This window comes from Solanum lycopersicum, chromosome 2 (genome assembly GCF_036512215.1).
Source record: "Solanum lycopersicum chromosome 2, SLM_r2.1".
Lineage (NCBI taxonomy): Eukaryota > Viridiplantae > Streptophyta > Magnoliopsida > Solanales > Solanaceae > Solanum > Solanum lycopersicum.
Genome location: NC_090801.1, coordinates 59,854,929 through 59,878,975, shown reverse-complemented (window position 1 = coordinate 59,878,975; position 24,047 = coordinate 59,854,929). Strand labels below are relative to the sequence as shown.

Genomic DNA, 24,047 nt, shown 5'->3' with positions numbered 1-24,047 from the left:
TTTCTCCGGACTCCGTATTGGAGATTCGGATGGCTCATTGTAGGCCCATTTGGAGTGATGTTTCCTGCACTAATTTTCTCTGTAGGCCCATTTGAGGCGATGCTTTCGATATTGATTATCTCCAGGGCTCAAATAGAAGACGTCATCATTATAATGCCCGCTTTCAAAAACACCTAATCGTTATAATGCCCTTAACTGTTATAATGCTCGCTTTGAAAACACCTAACCGTTATAATGTCCCTAACCGTTATAACGCCCGCTTTGAAAAATACCTACTATTTAAAGAAAATCATGTTGTTTTTCTTTAGAAAAATTTTCTTTTAAATAGTTAAATTAGAAAAATGTTTGGAAGACAAAAAGAAAAAAACAAGTTGAAATATTTTAAATTTGGTGGCCCAATTCAAATCAGGAGGAAGAAAAACCCAAAACCCCGCCCTCTTCAGCTGAGTAGCAGCGATGGAAACTGATGAAAACCAGCGGATTCTTCCATTTCAGCTTCAGTTCGACAAACCCATTGCTTCTCAGGTCCGACTGTATTCACTTATGTATTGTAAAATTGCTTAAATGATGATTGTTTTCAAATTTGTTTTGGGTGTATGTATTTTGCAGATTAAAATTGCTGAATGGAATCCAGAAAAAGATTTACTTGCTATGGTTACAGAAGACTCCAAGGTTCTACTTCATCGTTTCAATTGGCAAAGGCTCTGGACTGTTACTCCCGGTACCCTTTTTTTACATTCATCCCTCAACATGCGATGCCAGAGCTCGTAAAATTTGTAAAGATTATTTTTCTCCTAGGAATGGTTGAATAATACTTATTTTCTGACATCTGTACTTATGGTTGGCTGATGTACTAGTTGAACTTCGTGCAAACTGACCATATAGAAGTTTTTTTTTTTGTTTGTGTGAATTGTTTCTATAGTAAGTAAAATTCAGTAATAGATGTTTTATCGTTTGGCTGCTTGGATGATTTTCTTGTGAAAGGTAGGGACTGATTTGATATATTCCTCATAAGAGGGGAAAATTAGACTGCTATCATAATCTAGAAAATTGATCCTATCCCATGTTCAATTCAACACGTTTGGTCCTTTTTCAGTGCCAAAGATGTTAATTTGCAACATCAATCTCCTAATCTTAATTCTCCACTAATGAAATATCTATCTTTTAGGAAAGAACATAACTTCCATATGTTGGCGTCCTGATGGGAAAGCAATTGCAGTTGGGCTTGAAGATGGGACCATCTCCTTGCATGATGTAGAAGTGAGTTTGATCATATAAACGATGCTTTTCTTAGTGCATGTAGCTGTTGGTTTAAGTATGTCATGAATCTGTTTAAGCAAAATATGATAGTTGCAGGATCAAAGATATTTACCGTTCGATGATCTTATAAATTCCTTGGATTATTTCATTTCTTACTCATAAAAACAAAGAAGTAAGTTATGCCATGAGGTAGCAAATAATTATTTGAAAATAAATCACTTGATAAGATAAATTTATCCAATGGTTTTCAAACTTCTCTTGCTCGGTCTAAGTTGTTGCCATTTTCCATCTGCAATATTTGCATCCTTGTCACTATTTGCTAGATACCTACACCTGCTGTCTTCCCTGAAAGAAGTTGTACTACCCTACTTTGGAATTTGTAATGCAGAAGATATTTCTTCTCCTTTTAGAAAACTTATAGATTGTTCTTTCCCTGTAAACCTTTTAAAAGCTTTTAGTGAAGGTACACCACTATAAGTGTTCATTAAACATATCTTATAAGATATTGCATCTTGCAATGATGTGATAAAAACTTATTTGAGGATCTTATATATGTAACTTCAATGTGCATTACTTGTTTTGTATTCTACAGAAGAATACAGCACTAGTTATCTCTTGAGCATTATATTTGATGAAGAGCCTAAAACTACTTTGTTTATTTAGCTGCAAATTAGAAAAAATCCACTATGGTGACACTGAGTAATTTGCTAAAAAATATTTTTTTTCAAGAGCTTGGTGGATTTCATTAGGATTAGGTTGAGTGAGAAGAATTCCATTTTGTTGGCTTGAGCCTTTAAGTTAAGATTTGTCCCTGTCAATTAGAACATTATTGGTTCATTCTCCTGTATGTTTTCTGTACATACTGTTTTCTCATTAGTCTGTTCCCTTGCAGAATGGAAAGCTGCTGCGAAACATAAAATCCCACTCGGCTGATGTCGTGTGTCTCCATTGGGAGGAGGATGGGAAGAAGGTTTTACTTTTTGTTCAAACTTCTGACAGACTACTTTTCCATGGTTAATAGTAGTGCAAGTTTATTCAAGTTTAATGCAAGTTATTTATCATGCAAGGATTAAACGTCAGCCAGTTGAGGTCTGACTTGTTCATTTGTGAACTAAACTGCACTATTTCAATTACATTGAGTAAAGGAAAATAGTTCCTTATGTGAAAATATATTGAAAATTAAAGCCAAACTGCCCTCTCTTTCTCGTATTGAGAAAATCCATTTCTACCACAGCAGCCAGTTAACATCCATTTTTTAAATCTGAAAGTGAAAAGTCATTTAGCGTCCACCTGCAGATTCAGTTTATGCTCCATGATGAAGCCATTCTTGATTTGTTTTAATCTCTAATTAACTCAAAGAAGCTTAAAGAGTTGTTTAGCCTTCTTGCTGGATTGAACTTCCGCTAGTTGTATCTCTAGTTCCAAGATCAAACGAATTGTCTCAGACTGTTAGTGTGCAGTATAATTCTGTTGGGGAACTGCATGTTTTGATCTTTGTTATCTCTGTTAAGGTGTCGTAGCAAATTTTACGGTGGAACAGATGACTTGCAGGGAGTTGCTGCCTTATGTAGAGCCTGAAACTTTATGCTATGATACTTATTAGTTCGGAGGGTTCTGGATATGTTTTGGGTGCTTTGCTTTCTGTGCCTTCTTAAATCTTGATACTTTTGTTTCACCTTTCCTGACCTTGTAACTCTTATCTCCTGGAATTTAGGACATGAACAGTAATACCTCCAGTTATGAAGATCGAACTTCACGGTTCTTTCCTCCTCCCCCTAGAGTTCCTAAGATGCCTGGACTTGTACCTGGGGATAGTGGCTTCATGGATGATGGAGAGGATTCTTTCCAGGAGCTATCAAATTCTTCACATCAAAGATATAACATTTTATGTAGCGGGGACAAGGATGGAAGTATCTGCTTCAATATCTTTGGCATATTTCCAATAGGGACAGTTGTAAGTTGTTTGTCTTCATTAAAGATGTTTTGGTTTTTTAAAAAAAATATATTTTCATTTCACCTGTCTCTTTGACTAATTGTCTGATATTTATTTCTATTATGTGGATTACTTGGACTTACTCGCTAGAATATACACAACCTTGTTGTCTCCAGTTCACTCTCAAGCAGCAATGTTGCTAGCCGACTTCTGAATGCTTCCATTTGTAAGGTATGTTTACTTTGTTGTCAACGGTCTTATGATATCTTAGTAGTCCAAAGGTTGAAGTATTGATGTCTTGTTCAACGATGCATTTTGCTATATCCTGCTTATTCACATCAATATTTTCTTTTAGTTTCCATTTCAAATAATTTCGTTGGAATTGATACCTGGAAGGTCACAGAACAGTCTCAAACATCACAAAACAATAGTGATAAAAGTAGTAATAGTAATTTAAAAAGAAAAATAGCGATAAAGATAAAAGATGCTTATGCAGAATCAGCTTTTGTTGCTCAAAAGATTTAGTGTAAGTGTGTAACACATTCCAAAAAATGATGACACCTTTAGGAATCAGGTATTGGCACTTTTCATGTGACTTGTCAGGAGAATTTTTTTGCATAGATTGTGCCAAATTCATGCCTTATTCCTATTCATTGTTCTCACTATGTATGATGTCATTGAAGGTGGCCTTGTCCAAAGATCTTTGCCATTTAGTAGTTTTGTGCAATGGGGAGCTGATCACAGATGAGGTTGATCAAGGTGAAGGACATCATGGGTTACTTGGCTTTCACTGCTTAGTCCTCAATACTTCAATATTTTCCAAAAGGTAATTGTAAAGCGAAACTTTATGAATTTTCATCTCCTGTTTTAAGATGTGAATATTCTCTATTTTGCAGCAACCAGCAATTGTTGTTTCTGAGACAATCGTCATAGATGATGATTATAGAGATGATTTGAATTTTACTTGGATCGACTTTATGGGAAATTAAAAATGAAGGACTTGAATATTGGAGATAGAAGTGCTGGAAAATATTGTTTCAAGGATTAAAATAAATAGAACAAAAAGGGAAATTTGACAGGGTAGAATGTAGCATATATGTGACACGTGTTTTTGAGGGTACGATGTGCTTAGATTTTCTACGAGTGGCTCAGTGTGTCACTGCTAAAAGGGATATTAGGCGTCATTAATTTGTACAAGGAGCATAGGCTTCCAGTTCAGTGAGATTAGGCAGAAAAAGTAGTCCGACGCAAAAGAGAGATTAGGGAGAAAAGTAAAATCAATTTAGAGAGCGCCTTGAGCTAATAAGTTTTGATAGCTATGACCCATGAAGTTAAAGGGTATCTGAGAGGTACATATATAGAAGTTGGTTGATTGGAGGGAAGCTACTTGGAAGAAGAGGGACACTCTCCAGAAAGAATGGGCTTTGCTACAACAATTAGAATTTGTTTCTCTTTCAGTCTTTCATTAAGGCTTCATAGATGTTAGTTGGATGGGTCTTTTTGATATTAGTATGGGTACTCATACGGCATTCATGAATGAGTCTTGTATTTTTGTTAAAGCCAAAGATAGCCAAGTACTTTTGTTTTGATTATCTTGATTTGATTTAATAATAGAAATCCTTAAAGAAGAAAAAATATAAGTAGTTAATTTAGAATTTCCTGTCCTTGGAGAGAAGCAAAAACAAAGAGAATTCAGCGGAGGCAAAAGAACTAGGTGATTCTTCCCATCTATCTAGCCTTGGTGGATAGAGTTATCTGAACCTTTTGCTGGTGGGAGGTGGCGGTATCCCGTGGAATCAGTTCAGGTGCATGAAAGTTGACCTGGACACCACAGTCATATAAAAACAAGAAAGAGAAATTGTATGAGAGTAATATATAGTTATTGTATGTACTGAGTATTGGTTGCGAATAGTATGTCGTTGGTTTGCTTGATGGAAGTTGAAGGCATCGGATGCCGTTCATGTGCTGCTCATCCATTGGGGCGTGATAACGTTTGTTGGGGTGATGTTGATAGTAATCAAAACATTATTACTTTCCGTGGGACTTGGCTACATTTGGCGCATAGACCTTTCCAACATGGAGTTAGAATATTCAGACATGCTTAGAGGCTTATGGCTCTCTGTCAAGAGGAAGCAAAGTTGTGGATTTGATGGGCTATTTGATGGATTCGAACATACCTACACTCACCTTGCTAAGTAGGTCAAGATAGGGTGGTGTAGGGCCTGAAAGGACATGCCTCTGTCTATGACTCCTGGCTCCCAGCAGAGTAGTTCACATCAACAACATACCTAGTGAAATTCCACAAGTGGGGTGTGGGAGGGTAGAGTGCACGAAGACCTTACCACTATCTCATGGAGAGTAGTTTACATAAGTATAGTAATATGAAGACTGGAGAATATATCCCAGGTTTGGTTTGATCCCTTCATTTTAAATAATGGACTTCTCCAACATTTTTTCTCACAGTAGTGCTCCAAAAGTTTCTTGGGTTTCCTGGAAATGAGATTGAGTGCCTTATTATTTTCTCTCACCAATTGCTGGTCCTTGTTGGATAAGAGGACTTAGCTCCTTCAGGTCGGGGCTTTCAGTTGAGGATTTTCTGTGGATCTACTCCTTTTTACATTAAGATGAAAAGTGTCCTTTTGGTGGAGCTAGTTGCATGTATAAATATGAAGCAGCCGAATCTTATCCTTATTTAGCAGAGGATGTTGGAAGGGTTGGGCAAAGCACTTAATATGGAGCTATAGTGTGTTGCCATGAAGGTGTGCAAATTTATCAGGCAAATTCAGGCTTAGCACCTGCAAACTCTTTATTACTGTGATTTGCATTTGACCATTCATAATCACAATTGCAATATATGTTTTCATGCTAACAAAGATTCTTACAATCATACTTGGATACAGACATGGTTTTGATTTTCCCTTAAACTGCTTGAACTGTGTTCTATTGATTCGAGTTTATTTGGCATGTATGTTAACTGCTGTAACCAACCAACCTCAGGAAAACTGAACTTCACCAGGTTGCCCAACAGGCTTCCAACATTGAAGATCTGAGTGAAGTCATCCGGACATCACTATCAGTCATGTCTAAAATATGGTCCGATGCTATGCATACATTTCACGAGAAGTTCAATGCTGTATCCACATTGATCGCTGATCATGGTAATGCTCAAAATCCAAAACTCAACCTTAATGGTTTCCTTCTCTTCTGCGTTGATGTTAAACTTCTGTTTTCCATTTTTCGCCTAGGACTTGACTCTACTCCTCAGGATGAGTTTCTAAGCCTTTTAGGTGGCGCCAGAGCCAGTCCTCCGCTTCATCAGTTTTTAGAAAATTCTCTTGGTGAGGCGGTATGACCTCTTCCACAGGAGCATTTAATTAAGGAGAGGAATTACTGGTTTAATTTTTTAATTTGTTAACTACTATTGCCAGGGTCTGAAGCGGGTAGCAAAGGCAGTTAATGGTGCGGGGAAAGAGCTTCAGTTAATTGTTCTTGATCATCTCCAGGTGTCCTTGTTTTTTCTCTGTTTTAAATTTGTAAAACAAAGATAATTTTTTTCATGGTGCCAGAACTGCACAAAATTGTCATTTATCCTAAGGCAAGGCTGTCTCCGATCTATAATATTTCATAGAATACTTTTCAGATGATACTCATTCTAAAAGTGCCTTATAGTCACATAGAGTATCACATGTTTAACCAGTTTACAAGGTTAACCAACTCTTATTGGCCTAGTAGATGTTTGATTGCCTGTTTTTTCCCTCGGGATACAGCTCAAAATCTGAATGCAGAACTGTTCTTGGTTTTACTATAGTTGACTTTCTTTAAAAATAAAATCTGGTTGTCCGTTTTTTAGAGTTAAAGGTTAACCATAGTGTAGTTATTTGATGTGCTTGCCACTTTTTTATGAAAAAAATGTTGTTGATTTTAATGGGTAAATTTTAAAATGGTTACTGGTTGTGTAAGAAGATGAGGTTCTTTTGCTCTTTTCTTTTTTTGATGACCGTGGTGTCCAGGCCAGCTTTTGGTGCACGTCGACTAATTCCACGGGATACCTGTCAGCACCAAGGCTAGGACAGATGGGAAGGAGGACTTAATTTTTTCGTCTCTCCTGGGATTTGAACCTGAGACCTCATGGCTATCAACCACTTCATTAACCACTCGGTCACACCCTTGGGTGCTTGCTCTTTTTCTTTTTCTTTTTCAAAGCACTGACTCTACTTGTATTTAGAGGAACTTCTCTAACTGATATGAAGTAAATGGAAATCTATCTCCATTTACTCAACTTAGTAATTGATGGTGGTTGGTGATAATATTGAAATTATCACTTGAGTACTCCTACTTTCTTATTAATATTTACTTTTGTCAAGTTCTTTGATGCTTTGAGAACTTAGCTTCTGTTTCCAGCCTGCTGCAGAAATTATTGGATTCAGAATTGGAGAATTGAGAGGGCTTTCAAAATGGCGTGCACGCTATAAAGGTATCGGCCTGGACGAGAAGTTGATGGATAATGCTACAGAAAGGGCTGGCATGTTACTCGTACAGGTTGAACGTTTTATGAGGGTTTTAGCTTCTGTTGTACAGCAGGTAAATTTTTATTTACTACTCGTTGTACAATTTTCTCCTATATCTTTTGTGCTAAAAAACAGTTCTGATTTATTTCTGCCAGTAAGGGACTATATATTTGGTCTTTATATTTCTGAGTTGGCTTTACAAGATATTTAGGAGAAATGTTTTCTTTTTAGCTTGGAATGTTTGTTACTTTATTTGAAAAGAAATATGAAATGCTAATTTTCCTATTCTAGATTTCAATCTTAATGATCTCCTTCCACGTGAATTTTCATGATAGTATATTGACAGAGCTAGGCTTTTTTTTTTTACCTACTTCATAGAAGTGCTAACAAATGCTTGTTATACACTTTTTATTTTTGCATCCCTGGTTTTAAGGTAAATATGTTTAGGTGCCTGCCGTTTACTCGTGATTGAGAATAATAGTGCTACTTAAAATAGTAAGTATGTCCCTCAACCCAAAGCAGCAATGAATAAAAAGAATTTCAAGTAAGCATAATGTGTGCTACTTGCACTTTCTGGTGAATGTGATAATTTTGACCTTTTATGACCGTATATCCGTCTTAGCATCCTCGACTGTGACACTCATCTTGAGGGTGTGCTGGACTTTAACAGCCCAACATTCACTCCCATATAACATTGTTGGTCTGATTATCATGGTGGTTCTAATTAGTCTTGTTTTCAGTTTTCAAATTTTTTCAGCTGGCTTCTGAAATCTGTGAAGATTCTAATGGCTGAACCAAGTGATCAGCTACCATTTAATAGGTTTAACTTTCATACCTTCTTTATTTTCTCCACCAGTATCAATCTTTTTATCAACTTACAAATGGTATCTGTTGGTTCTAATGCTAAATGGTCTTGCTCTGTGCTTCTTTGTTTTGACAGTGAACTTGTTATTATATTCTTGAAATTCCTGTATGATCAAGATCCTGTAAGGCAGTTACTGGAGCTTTCTGAGGTAGATAGCAGTGTCGAAGTAGACTTGTAAGTTGTACTCCAGCCAAAATAAGTTTGTGTACGAGACAAGTTATTATGTTTTATTCTCCAGTCATTACTATGTTTATGTTATTTTAAGGTTTGACCTTTAGTAAGGTAGTATAGTAGAAGAAACACTTTACTATGTTCACTACCTCTTTCCATTTTTCTTTTCCTTGTCTGTGGGGGCTGAGGAAAAACTAAAGCCTCACTGCAAATTTTTCGTTTTTCCTAAGGCGAAGTTGCTTAAACTCATTACTATAAATATAGGTTGTTGGCTTCTTTTCCATGATTATTGACTGAAAAAAAAGGTCAAGGCACTTGAAAAAGGACTGGCAGTTATGGTCTATGAGAAGTAGGAGAGCATGGAAAGAGAAGTCATGGGGGCTGAAGAAGTTTCAGAATGGTCCAAATGTCCCAGATTGGATCAAGACCCTTCTTAAGTAACATTGACTGCTGAAAGTTCTTGAACTGGATTAAATATGAAAAGAAGTTTACAAATATTGAATGTGTGAAATGTTTCTTTTTTGTTTTTGTGTTTTGTTCTATTTTGCAACTGAATCAAATCCAAAATGGTATATATTTGGCTTCTCTACTACTTTTATGTTGAGAACTTGTAAGTTCCATGATAAGTTTGATGCAGCTGTACTTAATATGAAGATGTGGTCAATAGAGCTTGTTGGAATAACTAGGATCCTGTTTTATCACTCTTAGAAATGTCAATTATCTTAAGCGTCAAACAGTCCCGAATTTGATTATTCGTAGGATTTGGCTAGCCCAAATTCATGTTAAATTATTCCAATACTCCAAACTCTTGCAGCTGAAATTTTAATTTTGGGGATTTATTTGAAGATCACTGCTTAATTAGCAATATTAACTTTTTTGTGTGTGGATGATTTGGAAGCTGTTATGGTTATAAAATAAATAGAAGGCTATTATACTCTCTTGAACTAACTCCAGAATCAGAATAAACTAGTTTCACCTACTTTTTTTTCGCATTATTATTGTGCAAGAGCCTATTCTTCTCTTGTATTAATGTTGTAATTCTAAAATTTATGTTCTTTCTGAATTAGGGAAACGATGGAAAGAATTAAACAACTAGCACATTTTGGAGGGTTTTCAGATCTAGAATATTTGAAAAGGACGCTTTCACAAGAATTTCAACAAATGGAGGCTTGGTACATCTTCTCCTTATTTATTTTCTTTCCTAGATTTGTGCATAATCTTTGTTAGAATATTCTATGTGTGGTAGTAATGGCTGGATCCCGACTGCACGTGAGGCTTGGACCATATTTTAAAAAAATTATTTGTTACTTTTCCTGTTCAAATATTGGCTGTATGGGCATGCAGTGGATAATTGTTTAGCTGGATTTTGATACTCCTATAGAGCCAACAGACCAAGAATTTGGGAAGAATTAGTGGATGCTCTTGTGTGTATACATCCCAGATTCATGTTTTTTTTGTTGCATTCTTAGTAGTTGCTTGCTGTCCGGTATCCGTGTTTACTGTTTAGATATCATGTGCCTAACTGTTGGTCCAAATAGATGGGAATTCAGTTTTTGTCTAACTTACTTGCTATTTATTAATGTGGAGTGCCCATTGCCCAGCATGGGGCTTTTTTCTGCGTTTGGACATCATTTGTCCAACTGCTGATCCAAACAATGGGGAGGTCAATTTCTGTCTACCTTAATTTCTGCTTGTTGGTGATTTATTAATATAACGCCCACTGATCAGCATGAAGCTTTAATGGTTGAATGCCACAATAGCAGTAGTAAGAAATAAAGAAACAAAATTCATCTCCATTTAGTGCAGAAAAAAAAATCAACTTTCTATTACTTCAGGAATTTATCTTTTTAATTGGAGGTTTCATTGAGGATCTAGAAATGGTATTTTCTGTTAGAGACCATCAACAGTAAAGATTTGTATCTCCTTCTTTGTGCACATTACTTCATCTTCTTTGTCTTGATCAGATTATGAATAGAGAAAATTCTGTTCACTATTGATGAATGTTAATCTGCTCTACATATGGAGTTATTAAAATAAATTGAGCTTGCAATCTTGGCTATTTTGGCTTTCTTGTTTAACATTGGTCGTTTCTATGTTTACATTTTCTTTTCTTTTTTTAACTCCCTGTCGTCGTGTATGAGTGGTGGTAACTTGGAAAGGATCTTGATTTGGACCACTTAACTTATATGTCTCTTGCTCCCCCTCTGTTGTCATTATCATTGATCAGGAGGAAGTAAGGGATTGCACATCTAGAACACTGTTTTGATCCTCTTTTCTTTTCAATTTTGCTACAATCAGGTTTGGTATGATGATCTTACATTTTTTTGTTTCTTCCGAAATTATTGGCTTGAAGAATGCACAAAATGTCCTCCATGAACTGGCTATCCTATTTTTATTCGAGTTCTCCTGATAGAGGAATTGTCAATTGTCAATGAAGGCCGCCATCATTTATGCCATGTTTGGTCTTTGATGAAAAGAGAAGGGGGTGAAGGGATGGAAGTAAGGCGAAGAATATGGGACATCTAACTTTTTTTCAGAAAAAAAAAGGAGCAGGGTCATTTAACTTGTTTGGTAAGGAAGTACAAGAGGAGGTGAAATGAAGTAGAGGGGCTGTGTTCTGCTCCATTTTGCTTTCTCAATCCACCCAAAACTGGATAGAAATGAGGAATTGTGGTAGTTTTACTTCTTTCCAACGGACCAAGCAACCTGAAGTGAATTATAGTAGTTCAACTCGAGGAAGTAATCATATAGGTTTGTCTCATTGCCCTCCCAACTTCTTTCCAGGAAACATAGTTTCAGGCAGAAATGTAGAAGACATTATACCTTAAGCTGATTTTGCAAGGTCATTTTCAGATTCTCAGAAACACTGGGGATTTAGCAGCTCACATCTCAGCATAAGGAAGTGTAAGATCCAAAAGCCATAGGGGTGTAAAAGAAAAAACTGTGTCTCTTGAAGAAAGTATTAACAATAGAAAGGAGATGTAGGCCTGCCAATGATGAAGGCATGAAGCTTTTGATGGTATATATATGAATATCCAACTAATACAATGATTCTCCTTAATTAGATGCATTTTTTGTTGAATAACTTAGTTTCCAATGTGACGTGTGAAAAAGTATCCTTAATTGTAATGGTAATATGACTGTAGTTAACGTCTTATTACTAAAGTTTGAAAGCTTGACATAACCTCTTGAAGGCATTTCTTGTTTGGCATGACTAAATAAACTCAAATCTTGTATTGTTTCCTTCATCTGTGGTTCAATTGGTTATCTGATATCTGAATTGCAGTTTCAAAGATGCTTTTGAGATGCCATTTTCTACTATTTCGGAAAAACTACTTTGTGAGGATCTGCTGCCACTTTTTCCATTTGCATCCTCTTCAAAACTAAAGCCTTACAAGGTTCCTGCATCAGTGTCCTACTATGAGGTACGTGTTCGATCATAATCTATGAATAACCTTGTCGAGTAAGCCACTCCTCTTTGATCTTCCTAAGATTTTTTTTCTTTTATGGTTTTCGTTTTCACTATTTGGTGTAATTAGGTTATTTGGTATTAAAAACTAAGTTCTCAAAAGAAAAAAAAGCAATTTGAATGGAATAGTTATGAACATAATTTGTTCTCGTGCTGTGTATAATAATGAATCATGAAACTTTTTTTAGAGCTTCAAAATGACCTCATCAAGATCTGGCTATGTGGTGGTGGTCCACAAAGTCTAAAAAGATATATGTTCACAAAATTATGGTGATCGTTGTCTAATTCTTGGTAGAAGTTCTGAAAGCTTTTTTTCGCTGTAGCTTAAACTTAAATTGCATTAGTTATACCTGATTATTCTTGGAGTTGTTGAGAGTCGGTAATCTATAATGGATGAGAATTGAGACATAACCTTATGATCACTTTCCATTCGTTCAGGACATGTTGCATGATGCTTCAGATAGTGAGATACATCAACATACGCTCACTAGCTACATATCCTTCAAATTACCAGATGATTCTCTTTCAGTCACAAACTGCATAGGTATTGTCAGGGGCCTTGCACGTGATTTGAGCAAAGTGGACAGTATACGTGATCCCATAGAAGCGGCCCTCTTATGTATTCCTGATGGATATCACTGTATTGATCTCTCGCTTTATAAAGTAAGTGGAAAATTCCCACCTGATGTTAATTTTCTATAACCTACAGCTTTCTAACCCTTGAACTGCTATTTAACATTTCATCATTCAAAGCAGGAGGGTCAAATTGTTTTACTATTAAACGAAACTGCAACCACTTCGGAGAGCTCTGGAAATGCTTTCATGATGATTCTACAAGCTGGTGACCTTTCATTTGTATCTCTTTCAAGATCTACCGCCCCCAATTCTTGGAAGCTTCACGAACTTCAGGTATATGACATCATTACTCTACCAGGAAATAATCTGCGTAAATTTCTCTTGGAAATTCTGTATCCAATGACATGCATTCTAGTTTGTTATGTTGGACGGATTGTCCATTGCGTCACTGAGTTTGAAATAGATGAAGGTGTATATACACGTGCTACATGGTTTGTTATTCTGAAGTCTGAACGTCAGAAACTAATTGACCTTTTTATCTGCATGATATCTAGGATTCTGCTATATACCTGCAACTGGAGAGTGAAAAGGTTCGAAGCATTCCTCATTCTGTGGTCTCTCCCTTGGCAGTTAGTGGTGAGTGGTTATATTTGTACTTTTTTGGGTGCCAACTGTTGTTAGTATCTATAGGAAAAGAGGCTAACACATTCATGAGAACTAACCAAGAACCTAAAATGTTTAATCGCTTGATACCAAAAATGAATACATCTGAACACCATTGTTCCTACTCATTTGAAGGCCGAAACACCTATTTCTTTGTCGATTAGAACTTCAGTTTCAAGCTAAGCTAAGCTAATGGTATTTAGAGAATCTAAAATCTTTATCTCCCCCCCACCCCCGGGATAGCTAATAGAGCCAGTGTGAATTTGAAATGCACTTAAAACTAGAATCCCGTAATGACAGATGGAATTTCATCCAAATACACATGATATTGTTGTTAACAGTTTTCTTGTAATATGGATGACTAATGCTAGACACTTACTTACCAAGAGATTTGACATTTTCAATATGATTTTCTCTATCAGCATCAAGAGGTGTAGCTTGTGTTTTTGCTGCAAGAAAGCGTGCTTTGGTTTACATCTTGGACGAAGATGAAGATGAAGTTTCTGATACAGAGTGACAGTACCTTGCTGTTCGCTGGGTCTTTTGCAGGATCTATCAATTTTGGGCAGATAAGCCAGTGTCTATCCCTTTTTACTAAATTGTAGACTCTTTGTACACTTCTAGTTAATAGTTATTAGTTGGATGATGTTAAAGCTGAAGAATCAACAAAATTCTACTTCACATATATTTAATTTGAATTGCATGAAACAATAATCCCGTTCCTATTTGTCTGAAAAAAAGAAAATTCAAGCCTTCACAAAGAAAGTATCATTGGTCTCATTGTTTTGTTTGTAGATTTATCATACCCTTCCACAACAAAAAGGTCAATATACCACCACATGTTTCTCAACTAATCATAAAACATTTTGTACTGTGACAAGCTAATTGGATCGGAAATTGTATGACTCAACATATCCTCAAATATTCAAAGTAATAAGAAACAAGATTATTCGTTCAATATAACAAATTTTTGAAGGTTTACCACATCACATTTTAATGATATGTTCACAACAAATGTTTCTATGAGACAAATATTATGTTTTCTTTTGATAAACTCATTACAACAAAACACTAAAAATTACAGCATCAGTCAAACATAACTCATCAAAACATACTTGCTACAATCTTGAGTTAGCACAAGGCAAATGAAGTCACTTCCTTCAGTCCCTAGTAGAAGAAATCAGGTCTAAACCATGGGAATTTCCCTTCAGCTAGAGCCATGAAAACTGCTCCAGTCTTTGAACTGCATATAATATGCTGAGAGAACTATCATAAGCTTATGTTATTCTGTTAATGGAGAGAGAGCAATCTCCATGGACAGGCATAACTGTACATTATAAGAGGCTCCTAGGTTCAGATTGAGCCCAACCCAGCACCAGATGCATATGGATTGTCAAACCAAATTCCAAGATCGATAATATGCTTCTTAGAGGAAAGCCCTTACACATCATATCCAAGTGGTTGCTAAGGGGAAAATCAAATCTAAGAGTCATCCAGTTCAGTAATTTGTGCTCTTCTTTCTGCAGCTTTCTTCCTTATGAAAATGCCCCATCTCAAGGCAGCTTTGAGTTTGAGCCACCCTACAACAGCCTTACCTGAAGAACGTGTACGTTCCTCATCAAAACCAAAATTAGAAGACATGCTGGGCATGTATGCTGATCCATACTGGTAATTCTCTTCTGCAACACTAGAAGACGCATGACCCTGTCCCATGCTGAACATACGTAGCAAATGTTGCATGTCTTCATTTTCGAGCATCTCATGACTTTTCATACGTATCTCTTCCTCTGTTAAGAAGTCCTCAGCTCCCTTATAAGGATTAGGCGTGCTAGCAGCAAAATAGCTAGACATTGATGGCTGTGGTGGGCGAAGGGCCAGCATGCTATCACTCCCATGCGGCTGAGCTTGTTGTGACGTGCCGAGCAAATGGTTCTGAGGAAACGAAGCACCATTTAACTGCATGTTGCCATTTAGATTCATGTTCTGAGGCTGCATAGTGTATCTGCCACTGAGGCTATCATTATACCCTGGTAACAGAAAGATATCTCATTGAAAGTTACAAATAAGAACTTATAACAATCCAACAAACCAATGAGGTCATAGTATAATGGTCAACTGCTCACTAAACAGGTAATTGCAGGTTTTAAGCCTTATACTAGGTATCCTTCACGTCATGCAAAGCAGTAAACAATGCAGGTTGAGAGACCTACTTCTGTGCGAAAAAATTTGCCAAGATATACATTACTTTATTTACAGAAATATCAAAAAGATTTGGAAAAACGACCTTGCTGGTATCAAATTCAAGAACAAAAGGAACATGTCATAGTATATCCAACGCTTGACGCTGACAGACACTGCTTGTGTTTATGCTTTTTTCACTTTGGAAACTTGTTAAGACACTATTATAGTGAGGAATTATATTCCAATCAACAAGAAATCACACCAAGAAGCCAAAACTGCAAAAAGAGGAGTGAGCAGAATCCAACACAGTTCATGAAGAATGTATCTTTGTGAAGAATTCTTGTTCCAATCACCCAGAAACCGTCCCAAACAGCAGTAAAAGCAGAGAGGGCAAAATTCACACTTTAGCAGGAACATATCTTAGGCACCAAGACATATTTATACCTCCCATGTTCAGTCCTGAATTCATAGAAGGCTGCTCTGATGATATTGAAGCTGGAAGACTTGGTAGATTAGTTTGTTGATCAAAAGAGATTGTATGGTTCTGAGAGCCAATTGTAGGATCATTTTGAGACGAAACTGCGGCTTTATTCTGGCCCAGGCTTAGGAGAGATTTTCCATCATACTCAACAACTTGCATCCAGTTGTCATACGCCTTCTTAACTAAAGTATCCACATATATCTGCAAATTTTGTTTGATGTTTGCTTAATAACTTCATCATAAACTCGGGAAAAAAAGAACTATCATCCAAAAAAGGTCGATTTATGCAAATGATAGCAACTCTCACAACTCCATTGACCACTATTATGTGAAGTATCGAAATGTCACAGGGACAAAGGAGAAAGTGCAAACCGCATCTAACTAGTGTGGCAATTCTAGCAGTATCAAATAAAATTAGTTGTAAATATTGTTTGGATATGGTCAAAAGGGTTGAATATTCTATATATACAAAGCAACTCGAAGGGTACAACATTGCCTTCGGAAATTTCATTGTAATCAATTTTTACAGAATCAGCAGTTTGTATCCTTCTAACTATTGCCTGTAAAAGGTAGAAAAAGAACAGAGAAGCTAAATCAAAGGCATTTCATTGCTTCAGCAACTAATTTCTGGATAATATCCCATAAGAACTTGGCAGATATATCTCTAAGTTACAAACAGCTAAATTTCTAAGAAAAAGTTTTTTCGAACTGTAGCAAGCAGGAAAGTTTGTTCTGAGGGACTTTTGTTAGTAAATCTCTTCTAGATGTGATCTGGGAGGAGACAAACATGAAAATGAATGTGTTTTGCTTCTTGAAGAGTAGTCACTTCACAAAACGCCACAGATAGGAGAAAAAAAAGCTCTTGGTAATCCATTGTAAAAGATGGTTGGGTAAGCATGGGAAACCATAGCCCCCATGTCTTCCTTCTTCATTTTCCCTTAAGCATGTCTAGATGAATCCACAATACCAAATTATACAAAAGAGAGAAAATAATTACAGATTACAAACCTTCTGATTGTCTGAAAGAGAATCCATTGAATGATACTGTCCGCCAGAGATTAAACCACATAATTCATAGATATTATTAAAAACAACACCGACATTTCTCATATCATCAGGATAGTAGACATATAGCTTCCCACTTAGTACACAGGTTTTTGCATGGTCCAGAAGAGCATCCCACATTTTATTTGACATTCCACTTCCCAGGACCTGAGATAACAAGATGATTAACAAAAAACTAATCATATAGTTACAACTAACAATTATAGTTCTTTTTCTCCAACATGTCAAGTTTGAAATTTTACATTTCGGAGCCTCTGCGAGTCTCTCACAACAAGACGCAGAAAGTCTTCCACTTTATGTATGCCAGCTTTATTTAGCCTCTTGTGGAAGGATCCATCTTTCCCTATCTTTTCCAATCTCCAAACTTCATCATCTAATGCAGGTGGATAATGTTTCTTGTACACTGCAAGGAAACAAGATTGGAGTTACTACAAACCTCAACAAACATAATTGTCATTTCTATACAAAAGACACATTATATGGGCTTACATTCTCCTCTATGATCCTTGACAGTGAAGGCATCTGTTTTTGCCTCACGAATGCGGATTCCCTCACAGCAACCTGATGCCACCTTTAAGCCTAGCCTGAACTTTCTGCTTCTGATCCAGCTGGAGTTGTCAGTAAATGTCAACTCGCCAAGGGTGCCAACACCTTCCTTCAATATCACTTGCAATTCTCCAGTAAGGAGAGGCCTCTTGCCTTCACGCTCCTTGACGATATGAGACTCAAATTCTTCTTGAGTCCAGCCATCATCATCCTCATTGTTAAAATCTCCTTCAAGCACAACAACATCTAACTTAACCAAGGACTCGGGACCTGATGTTACAACATGGTTTGTATTTCCATCAATCAAGACAATATGTATTGCGGAACCCTGCTCTCCTTCTACTTTTCCTCCAGTGAAGAGAGGTAGTGACAGTTTGGACCGAAACTGAAGCTGCAAATTTCTCCCATCAGGTCCTTCAATTCTTTTTGGCGAAACCCTGCATAATTATCACAAAATTCAATCCCGGAACAGGGTGAACATTCAATTATAGAAAATGGAGTACATGAACAGCTCAAGCAAGCATAGGCATAGATTGATCTTTGATGCAAAATTGAATTAGGGGTCACATCCTCACACTGCACTTCATAGTCATGCTAATGTTTGGCATATTAGGTCAATTCTTTGATCAGTATCCAATGGGAAGGAGACTTGCTAAAAGTCTTTTCACATTTCACACATAGTATTGGGAAAATCAATCTGCTCTAGCACTGAAATGAACTAGAAGTCAGAATGACTCATACAAACCGCTGAAGCAGAAGGATATTCCCTGTGAGAAGGTTTAATACCATGGAACTTATATAATAAGAAGCATATCAAACAAAATAAATAGTCAATTACAATCTGATAGACACATAGGACCATGTCCATGTAAATGGTTTTAGTAGTCTGTGGTTCATGTTAGCAAAACTCTTTTTCAAAACTCTAAAAGCATTATTAAGATTTAGTTCTTTCCTAAATTGACTTCCTGCATCTGTAACTAGTTTCACTAATCTACCTTTGACTCTGGCTGCAGCAAGTGCTCAAACCCTCCCACACTCCCATTAATCATAGGGATTGACTGCTGTAACAAATATTGACCTTACCTAAATCTAAATATATAATTGCACAAGACCAGGGAAACCTCCCCTCAAGTGTTTCCAACATCTACAATTCATATCCCACTCTAATTCAGTTAAACATTGACCAGTTCACAATTGGATATACCAAATGACTCTGATGAGTGATGGGATATTTCCCATACATGCAAATATCCTGACAAAATATGGGAATCAGATTTGTGCTCTGAAAGGTTTGAGTGATGATATGTGAAACCATACCTTGCATTAAGTTTAGCAGGTCCAAGTTTAGCCAAAGCACGCTCCACTTCTTCACTAACCTGGTAAACAAAAATGGACATTCATAAATAAGTAAACAAAAGCCACTATAGAAGAAACCTTGTACAAATAAAACACGAATGGACATGTTTGCATAGTCTAGTCATCCCAATCACATAAAATATTAGCATTCGATGGGCTGGTGACAAGCCCATCGAATCCAAATGTTTCAAGTAAATGTACATAAGACATTAATATCTTAGCTCTTACAGCTAAAAGTTGAATAAAGCCATGGTAACACGCAAAAGTCTTTTTACTACCAACTCAAATACATTTTGAGTCCAAGAGAAGAACTGCTAAAAGGTCACCTGGAGCGCAGACATGCTTAAAATATGTTGTTCACATCAAAAATAAAGACAGAAGTAAATTTCTGCACTCAGTAAGCTCTTGACAGGAAAATTTAAAGCTACTTATCTCCAGAAACTATGCATATAAGCAGGATATGGAGACAGCTCTCGCTGGTGAGAGAGAGGGAGGGGGGAGGGGTTTCTCAGTGTAACTGCTACAATGATCAAAGCACAAATAGTTTGAAAAAATATTTCAGCATATGAAATAAATGGTTTTACACAAAACAATGACATATCCATTTCAAATATCTGGCAGTGGCTTTACTTGGCCTGTATAGTCACAAAGCTTGCAGTTACGATTATTTCATTGTATTCCTTCAGAAGTAAAATATCTGTCATGCTGAGTCTTCTGGAAATATGTATCATGCCACAGTAGTTATGTAATTGAAAACCAAACTTTCACAAGTTACCATGGAGTGGTTGGTTGGTTAAATGAAATTTCACATAAGTAATGCCCAATGAATAGGATGAGAGTTCTAAAGGGGGCCTAATAATCTTACAACTCTTCGAAGAATTGGCTCCAGTGATGAGCAGAGTTTTTGCAGACTGTCCACCTTTAGCGCTTCAACAATGACACTGCAGTAACCATGTACTTTTCAATAAGGGTGTGCAACAGTTAACATGAACAGTGCACAGAAAGATGAGTAAAGCTATAACAGGGCACTGAATTTCAGCTTCTCTAAGAAAATATAAGACATCCAGGTCACATGATGTCAGGTCAGATGATACCACAACAAACAATCAACAGAAATAAAAACCTCTAAAATGAAAAGCTTTTTTCTGATCACTTGCTAAGAGAAAAAGAAAAGGGTAGAGTGGACCATCAATCTATCACTTAGACACTCAGAGAAAGCTACAAGTGTTTGCAGGATTACAAACACCTGGTAATGACTTCCCTTAGAAATCTCAAGTATGTCCCCGGCAGGATACCGAGACAACTTCCCCTCTGAATGATGATTGAGAATATGAAATGTGGATAATCTTATTGGCAACCAACAGTGAAGATCCCATTTAAAAGTTGATCTAGTGGACCACTTTCTGTCCTGTGGGGCTGTGACAGGGGCAGTCATGTAATGTTATTCATTGTAAGTTATTTGCAACATGATCAAAATCCTTCAAATCACCTCCTCGAATGACACAAATCTTAAAAAGGAATCATGAATTAACCACTATAAATCTCTTCTTTCAGTGCCACAGCTGATCAAATAGTAGATTGTTTGTAGTTATGACAAAGCAAAATACTCATTTTTCTCTCATAAACCAAAACAAAGAGCAAGCTAGTTATCAAGCCAGATTCAATCAAAAAACTTCCTTCACTTGCAGTCAACACCAAACAACCAGACAATAAAGCTTCCCACTCTCTTCTCTCCAAGGATCTTGATAATAATACCTCATTCGTCACACATAATTCATCAAGATCACATTTTTCTTACTAAAAATTTTAATTCACCACCACCCCAACAAAACAGAATCACCATTCTCCCCTTTCCACAATAATTTTTGCAATACCCAAACTCTACAATTTCTTCAAACCAACAAATATTCCCAGCAAAACCTTTCATAATAACCAATCATTCAAACAAACCAACTGCATTGTTCAGTACTAAAATTTGCTATAATACATAAAACAAGACCAAAAGAAAAAATACCCCTCAACAAAAAGTCTAAAAAAAAAACATTTTTTTAAAAATCAAATTACCTTGCAAGAGCAGGTCTTTTCCTATCAGGTTGACCTTCCTCACTACTACTTGGATCCAAAACACGTTTCTCCATATACCTTGTCTGCATTTTCTTTGACTATTAAAACACTCCTCTTGTTCAAATTTTCAGATCTGATCTAAAGTTTCTTTCTTTTTTCTTTGTTTGATTATTCAACAGTCTGTTTCGTATAGTGAGACTCAAAATTTTCTTCTTTTTTTCTCAGTGGATAGAAGAAAGTGAGAAAAAGGAGCGAAAAAAGGGGAAAGCGGGAAAAAAATTGAAAGAAGAAAGAAGATGAAGAGATGTTTCTCGGAAAGTTCATGGAACTATCATTCTATGAATGTTTCTATTTTGATGGCTTCCTCGTTTTTTCCTTTTTGTCTTTGTACACTGAATCTATATCTATATCTATACTATTATATATATATATTACCACGCGCGTCTTTTATTCACGCGCATAAGTTAAGATTATATTAAATTTGAACTCATTTTTTCAATAATTTTATATATATTTTGGTTTACGTGATATATTTTATGACTCTAAGTAATTGAGGAAAATATTTGAGTATCATATAAGTTAAAAAGGTGTATAAATTTATTTTTTTAAAAAGAAAATTAATAGAGCTTTAATTTAGTTAATATATAATTTTGAGATTTTAATCATAGTTATGTCCTAATTTTTTTAAGAATAATTGGAGCAATTTATGCATTAATGGTACTGCATTAGTCCACCATCTAAACTGAAGAAATGAAACTAGAAATAATAATAAATAATTGTGGTCAATTAATTAGAGTTAGTGTGTCTAATATAATATAGTAGTATAGTGATAATATTAAATTTAAAGCAAGGCTTGAGCTAGGTTAGGAAGTATCGATAAATAGTGAAATATCTGGTTGTCGGTTATGATAAATAGCGATACTTAAATTGAGTTTATCCTTTTATTTTAAACTTTTAGATGTTTTAAAAAATTAAAGAAAAAAACATACAAGGTTTTAAATTAAAAAGAAAATACTTTACTTTTAATAAAAGATACATTTTAAATTACAATACAATCTGATAAAAATAAAATTATACGCATATCTTATTGTTATTACGTGAATAAAAAAGAAAAAGGGCAAAACGGAGAAAGTATGCACATGGTTAAGCAGTGGTAATGTATTAAGTATAATTAATTAAGGAGTGGACGGCGGTAAGGGTTGATCGTGGTCGTTGGTTTAATGACTAAACAGACAATTAGTCATAATTATAGGATCCCACCCACGTGATTTACCTTTTTAATTATTGCATTTTATTTTTCTGTATTAAAGATTCCTTTTCTCCTCACACACTATAGTCTATATATTCCAATTGGTGTCAAATAAATAAATAAATAAAATGTGACGTGGAATATATACATACAATTATTAGTTAGTTATATTACTACAGTTAGCTTAAGCAGCCTGGCAGCAGTTGCCAATCTCACTATCCCCACGCGCAATTATTAGTCGATTATTTGAATTTATATTAAAAAAAAATTATAAAGAGGTACATTTTGCGGCATAATTTATAAATATGACTTTACTTATTTTTTTCGTTTAAAAAATAATGACTTTATTTCATCTTTAGTCCGTTTAAAAAAGATTCAAAAAGAATGACTCATTTTATTTTTTGAAAACACGTTAACTTTAACTTTTCATTTGACATGTTTAATACCACAAGATTAAAGGGTATTTTGGTACATTTGACATAACTGTAATTTAAAACTACAAAATTAGGAAGTCTTTTTTTTTTTAACTCCGTTTCAAGTCAAACTAGATTATTTTTTTTAATCGGAGAAAATAATATTTATGATTTTTAACTTTAATTGTGCATAAATAGATATTTGAACTTGTATTAAATTAAACAAACAGATACATTGATATTACATGGCAATTTCAATTTTATATATATTGTCATGTATGAATACTATTTTTTTCCCACTTCCTTCTTTAAAAAAATTAAATAAATAATTGTTTGCTACACATGTTCCCAACTGAAAAAATAAGCTTTTGGTCTCCTCAAATTTTCCAGTTCCACGTAAAGACAATTTTACTTCATCATTAAGCTTGCCATAATTATTTTGTTCATATCTCCTGTTTAATTTGTGTAACACTCTTAGATGCAGATTTTGCTAAAAGATACATGATTAATGCGATTAATGTTTCTTTTGATTTCTCTCATTTATTTTTAAAAAATAATAGTATATACTAAATTGATGAATACATTATTATTGATCTAAGATGTAAATTTGATGCGACAATTAGTTTTTTTATAATTGAGAATTGTTAAAATTTTAATATAAAATTCAAATTTTTAACCTCGCATAGAAAGTTGCGCCTAATCATCATCGCATTATATGATAGTCTGAGTGTTGGTTCACACATTTATATTTTAATATCTTATTAAAAAAACTTAACACTAATATATATGATTTCGGAATGGAAGCATGAGTTCATGTGAACATGATGACCCTCATATACGCCGCTAGAGTTTTGGATGTCGATTTGTTAAACTCCAGGTACATACTTGTAAGAGCTCGTTTGGATTGGTTTGAAAAAACAAAAAAAATTATTGAAATCGAAAAAAAATAAATAGTAAGGAGAGTCCTACTTTTTAGTCTTTAACTTTTTAAAGTCATTTTAAAGCTTAAATTTATTTTAGATTATTATTATGTATATTGTATACCGCAATAATATACATATATTTCAATTAGGTATTGATGACTAATGAAGAATTTGTAAACAAGATATCAATACAGTACATATATATTGATTTAGTATTAATTAGGTAAAATTATCAACATAAATGATAGCAATACAATGAATGATACTGATTTAGTATTATTAAGCGAAAATTATTAGCCTAAATGAGAGGGGGAGGGGGTTTGG

General features: G+C 35.3%; 2 protein-coding genes across 3 annotated transcripts; one reads left to right on the top strand and one right to left on the bottom strand.

The window, feature by feature from the left end:
* Positions 1-333: 333 nt before the first annotated feature.
* On the top strand, positions 334-14,159 carry LOC101255653 (anaphase-promoting complex subunit 4). Of its 2 annotated transcripts, XM_004232758.5 has the most exons (19): positions 334-525; positions 610-721; positions 1,169-1,260; positions 2,153-2,230; positions 2,975-3,214; positions 3,344-3,424; positions 3,877-4,019; positions 6,191-6,351; positions 6,439-6,539; positions 6,622-6,696; positions 7,595-7,774; positions 8,442-8,521; positions 8,642-8,740; positions 9,805-9,909; positions 12,024-12,162; positions 12,645-12,869; positions 12,963-13,115; positions 13,337-13,418; positions 13,868-14,159. In XM_004232758.5, the coding sequence occupies exons 1-19, from the start codon at positions 457-459 to the stop codon at positions 13,960-13,962; spliced, it is 2,310 nt and encodes a 769-aa protein (XP_004232806.1). In that variant the 5' UTR covers positions 334-456; the 3' UTR covers positions 13,963-14,159. The 2 variants fall into 2 exon arrangements, with proteins under 2 accessions (XP_004232806.1, XP_019067862.1); XM_019212317.3 differs by having other exon boundaries at positions 355-525; positions 6,191-6,539.
* A 217-nt stretch (positions 14,160-14,376) lies between these two features.
* On the bottom strand, positions 14,377-21,560 carry LOC101255950 (calmodulin-binding protein 60 B). The gene is made up of 8 exons (XM_004232759.5): positions 21,139-21,560; positions 19,940-20,015; positions 19,036-19,094; positions 17,662-18,155; positions 17,415-17,575; positions 17,116-17,319; positions 16,071-16,308; positions 14,377-15,472 (listed from the first exon to the last, which is right to left on the bottom strand). The coding sequence occupies exons 1-8, from the start codon at positions 21,225-21,227 to the stop codon at positions 14,928-14,930; spliced, it is 1,866 nt and encodes a 621-aa protein (XP_004232807.1). The 5' UTR covers positions 21,228-21,560; the 3' UTR covers positions 14,377-14,927.
* Positions 21,561-24,047: the final 2,487 nt, after the last annotated feature.

Coding starts and splice junctions, on each gene's coding strand:
- LOC101255653 (XM_019212317.3), top strand. CDS start 457: ATGGAAACTGATGAAAACCAGCGGATTCTTCCATTTCAGCTTCAGTTC. Junction 3,425..3,876: donor TGAATGCTTCCATTTGTAAG/GTATGTTTACTT, acceptor ATGTCATTGAAG/GTGGCCTTGTCCAAAGATCT. Junction 6,697..7,594: donor TTGTTCTTGATCATCTCCAG/GTGTCCTTGTTT, acceptor TTCTGTTTCCAG/CCTGCTGCAGAAATTATTGG.
- LOC101255950 (XM_004232759.5), bottom strand. CDS start 21,227: ATGCAGACAAGGTATATGGAGAAACGTGTTTTGGATCCAAGTAGTAGT. Junction 17,576..17,661: donor CAAGGATCATAGAGGAGAAT/GTAAGCCCATAT, acceptor GTTTCCTTGCAG/TGTACAAGAAACATTATCCA. Junction 15,473..16,070: donor TTCAGGACTGAACATGGGAG/GTATAAATATGT, acceptor TTCTGTTACCAG/GGTATAATGATAGCCTCAGT.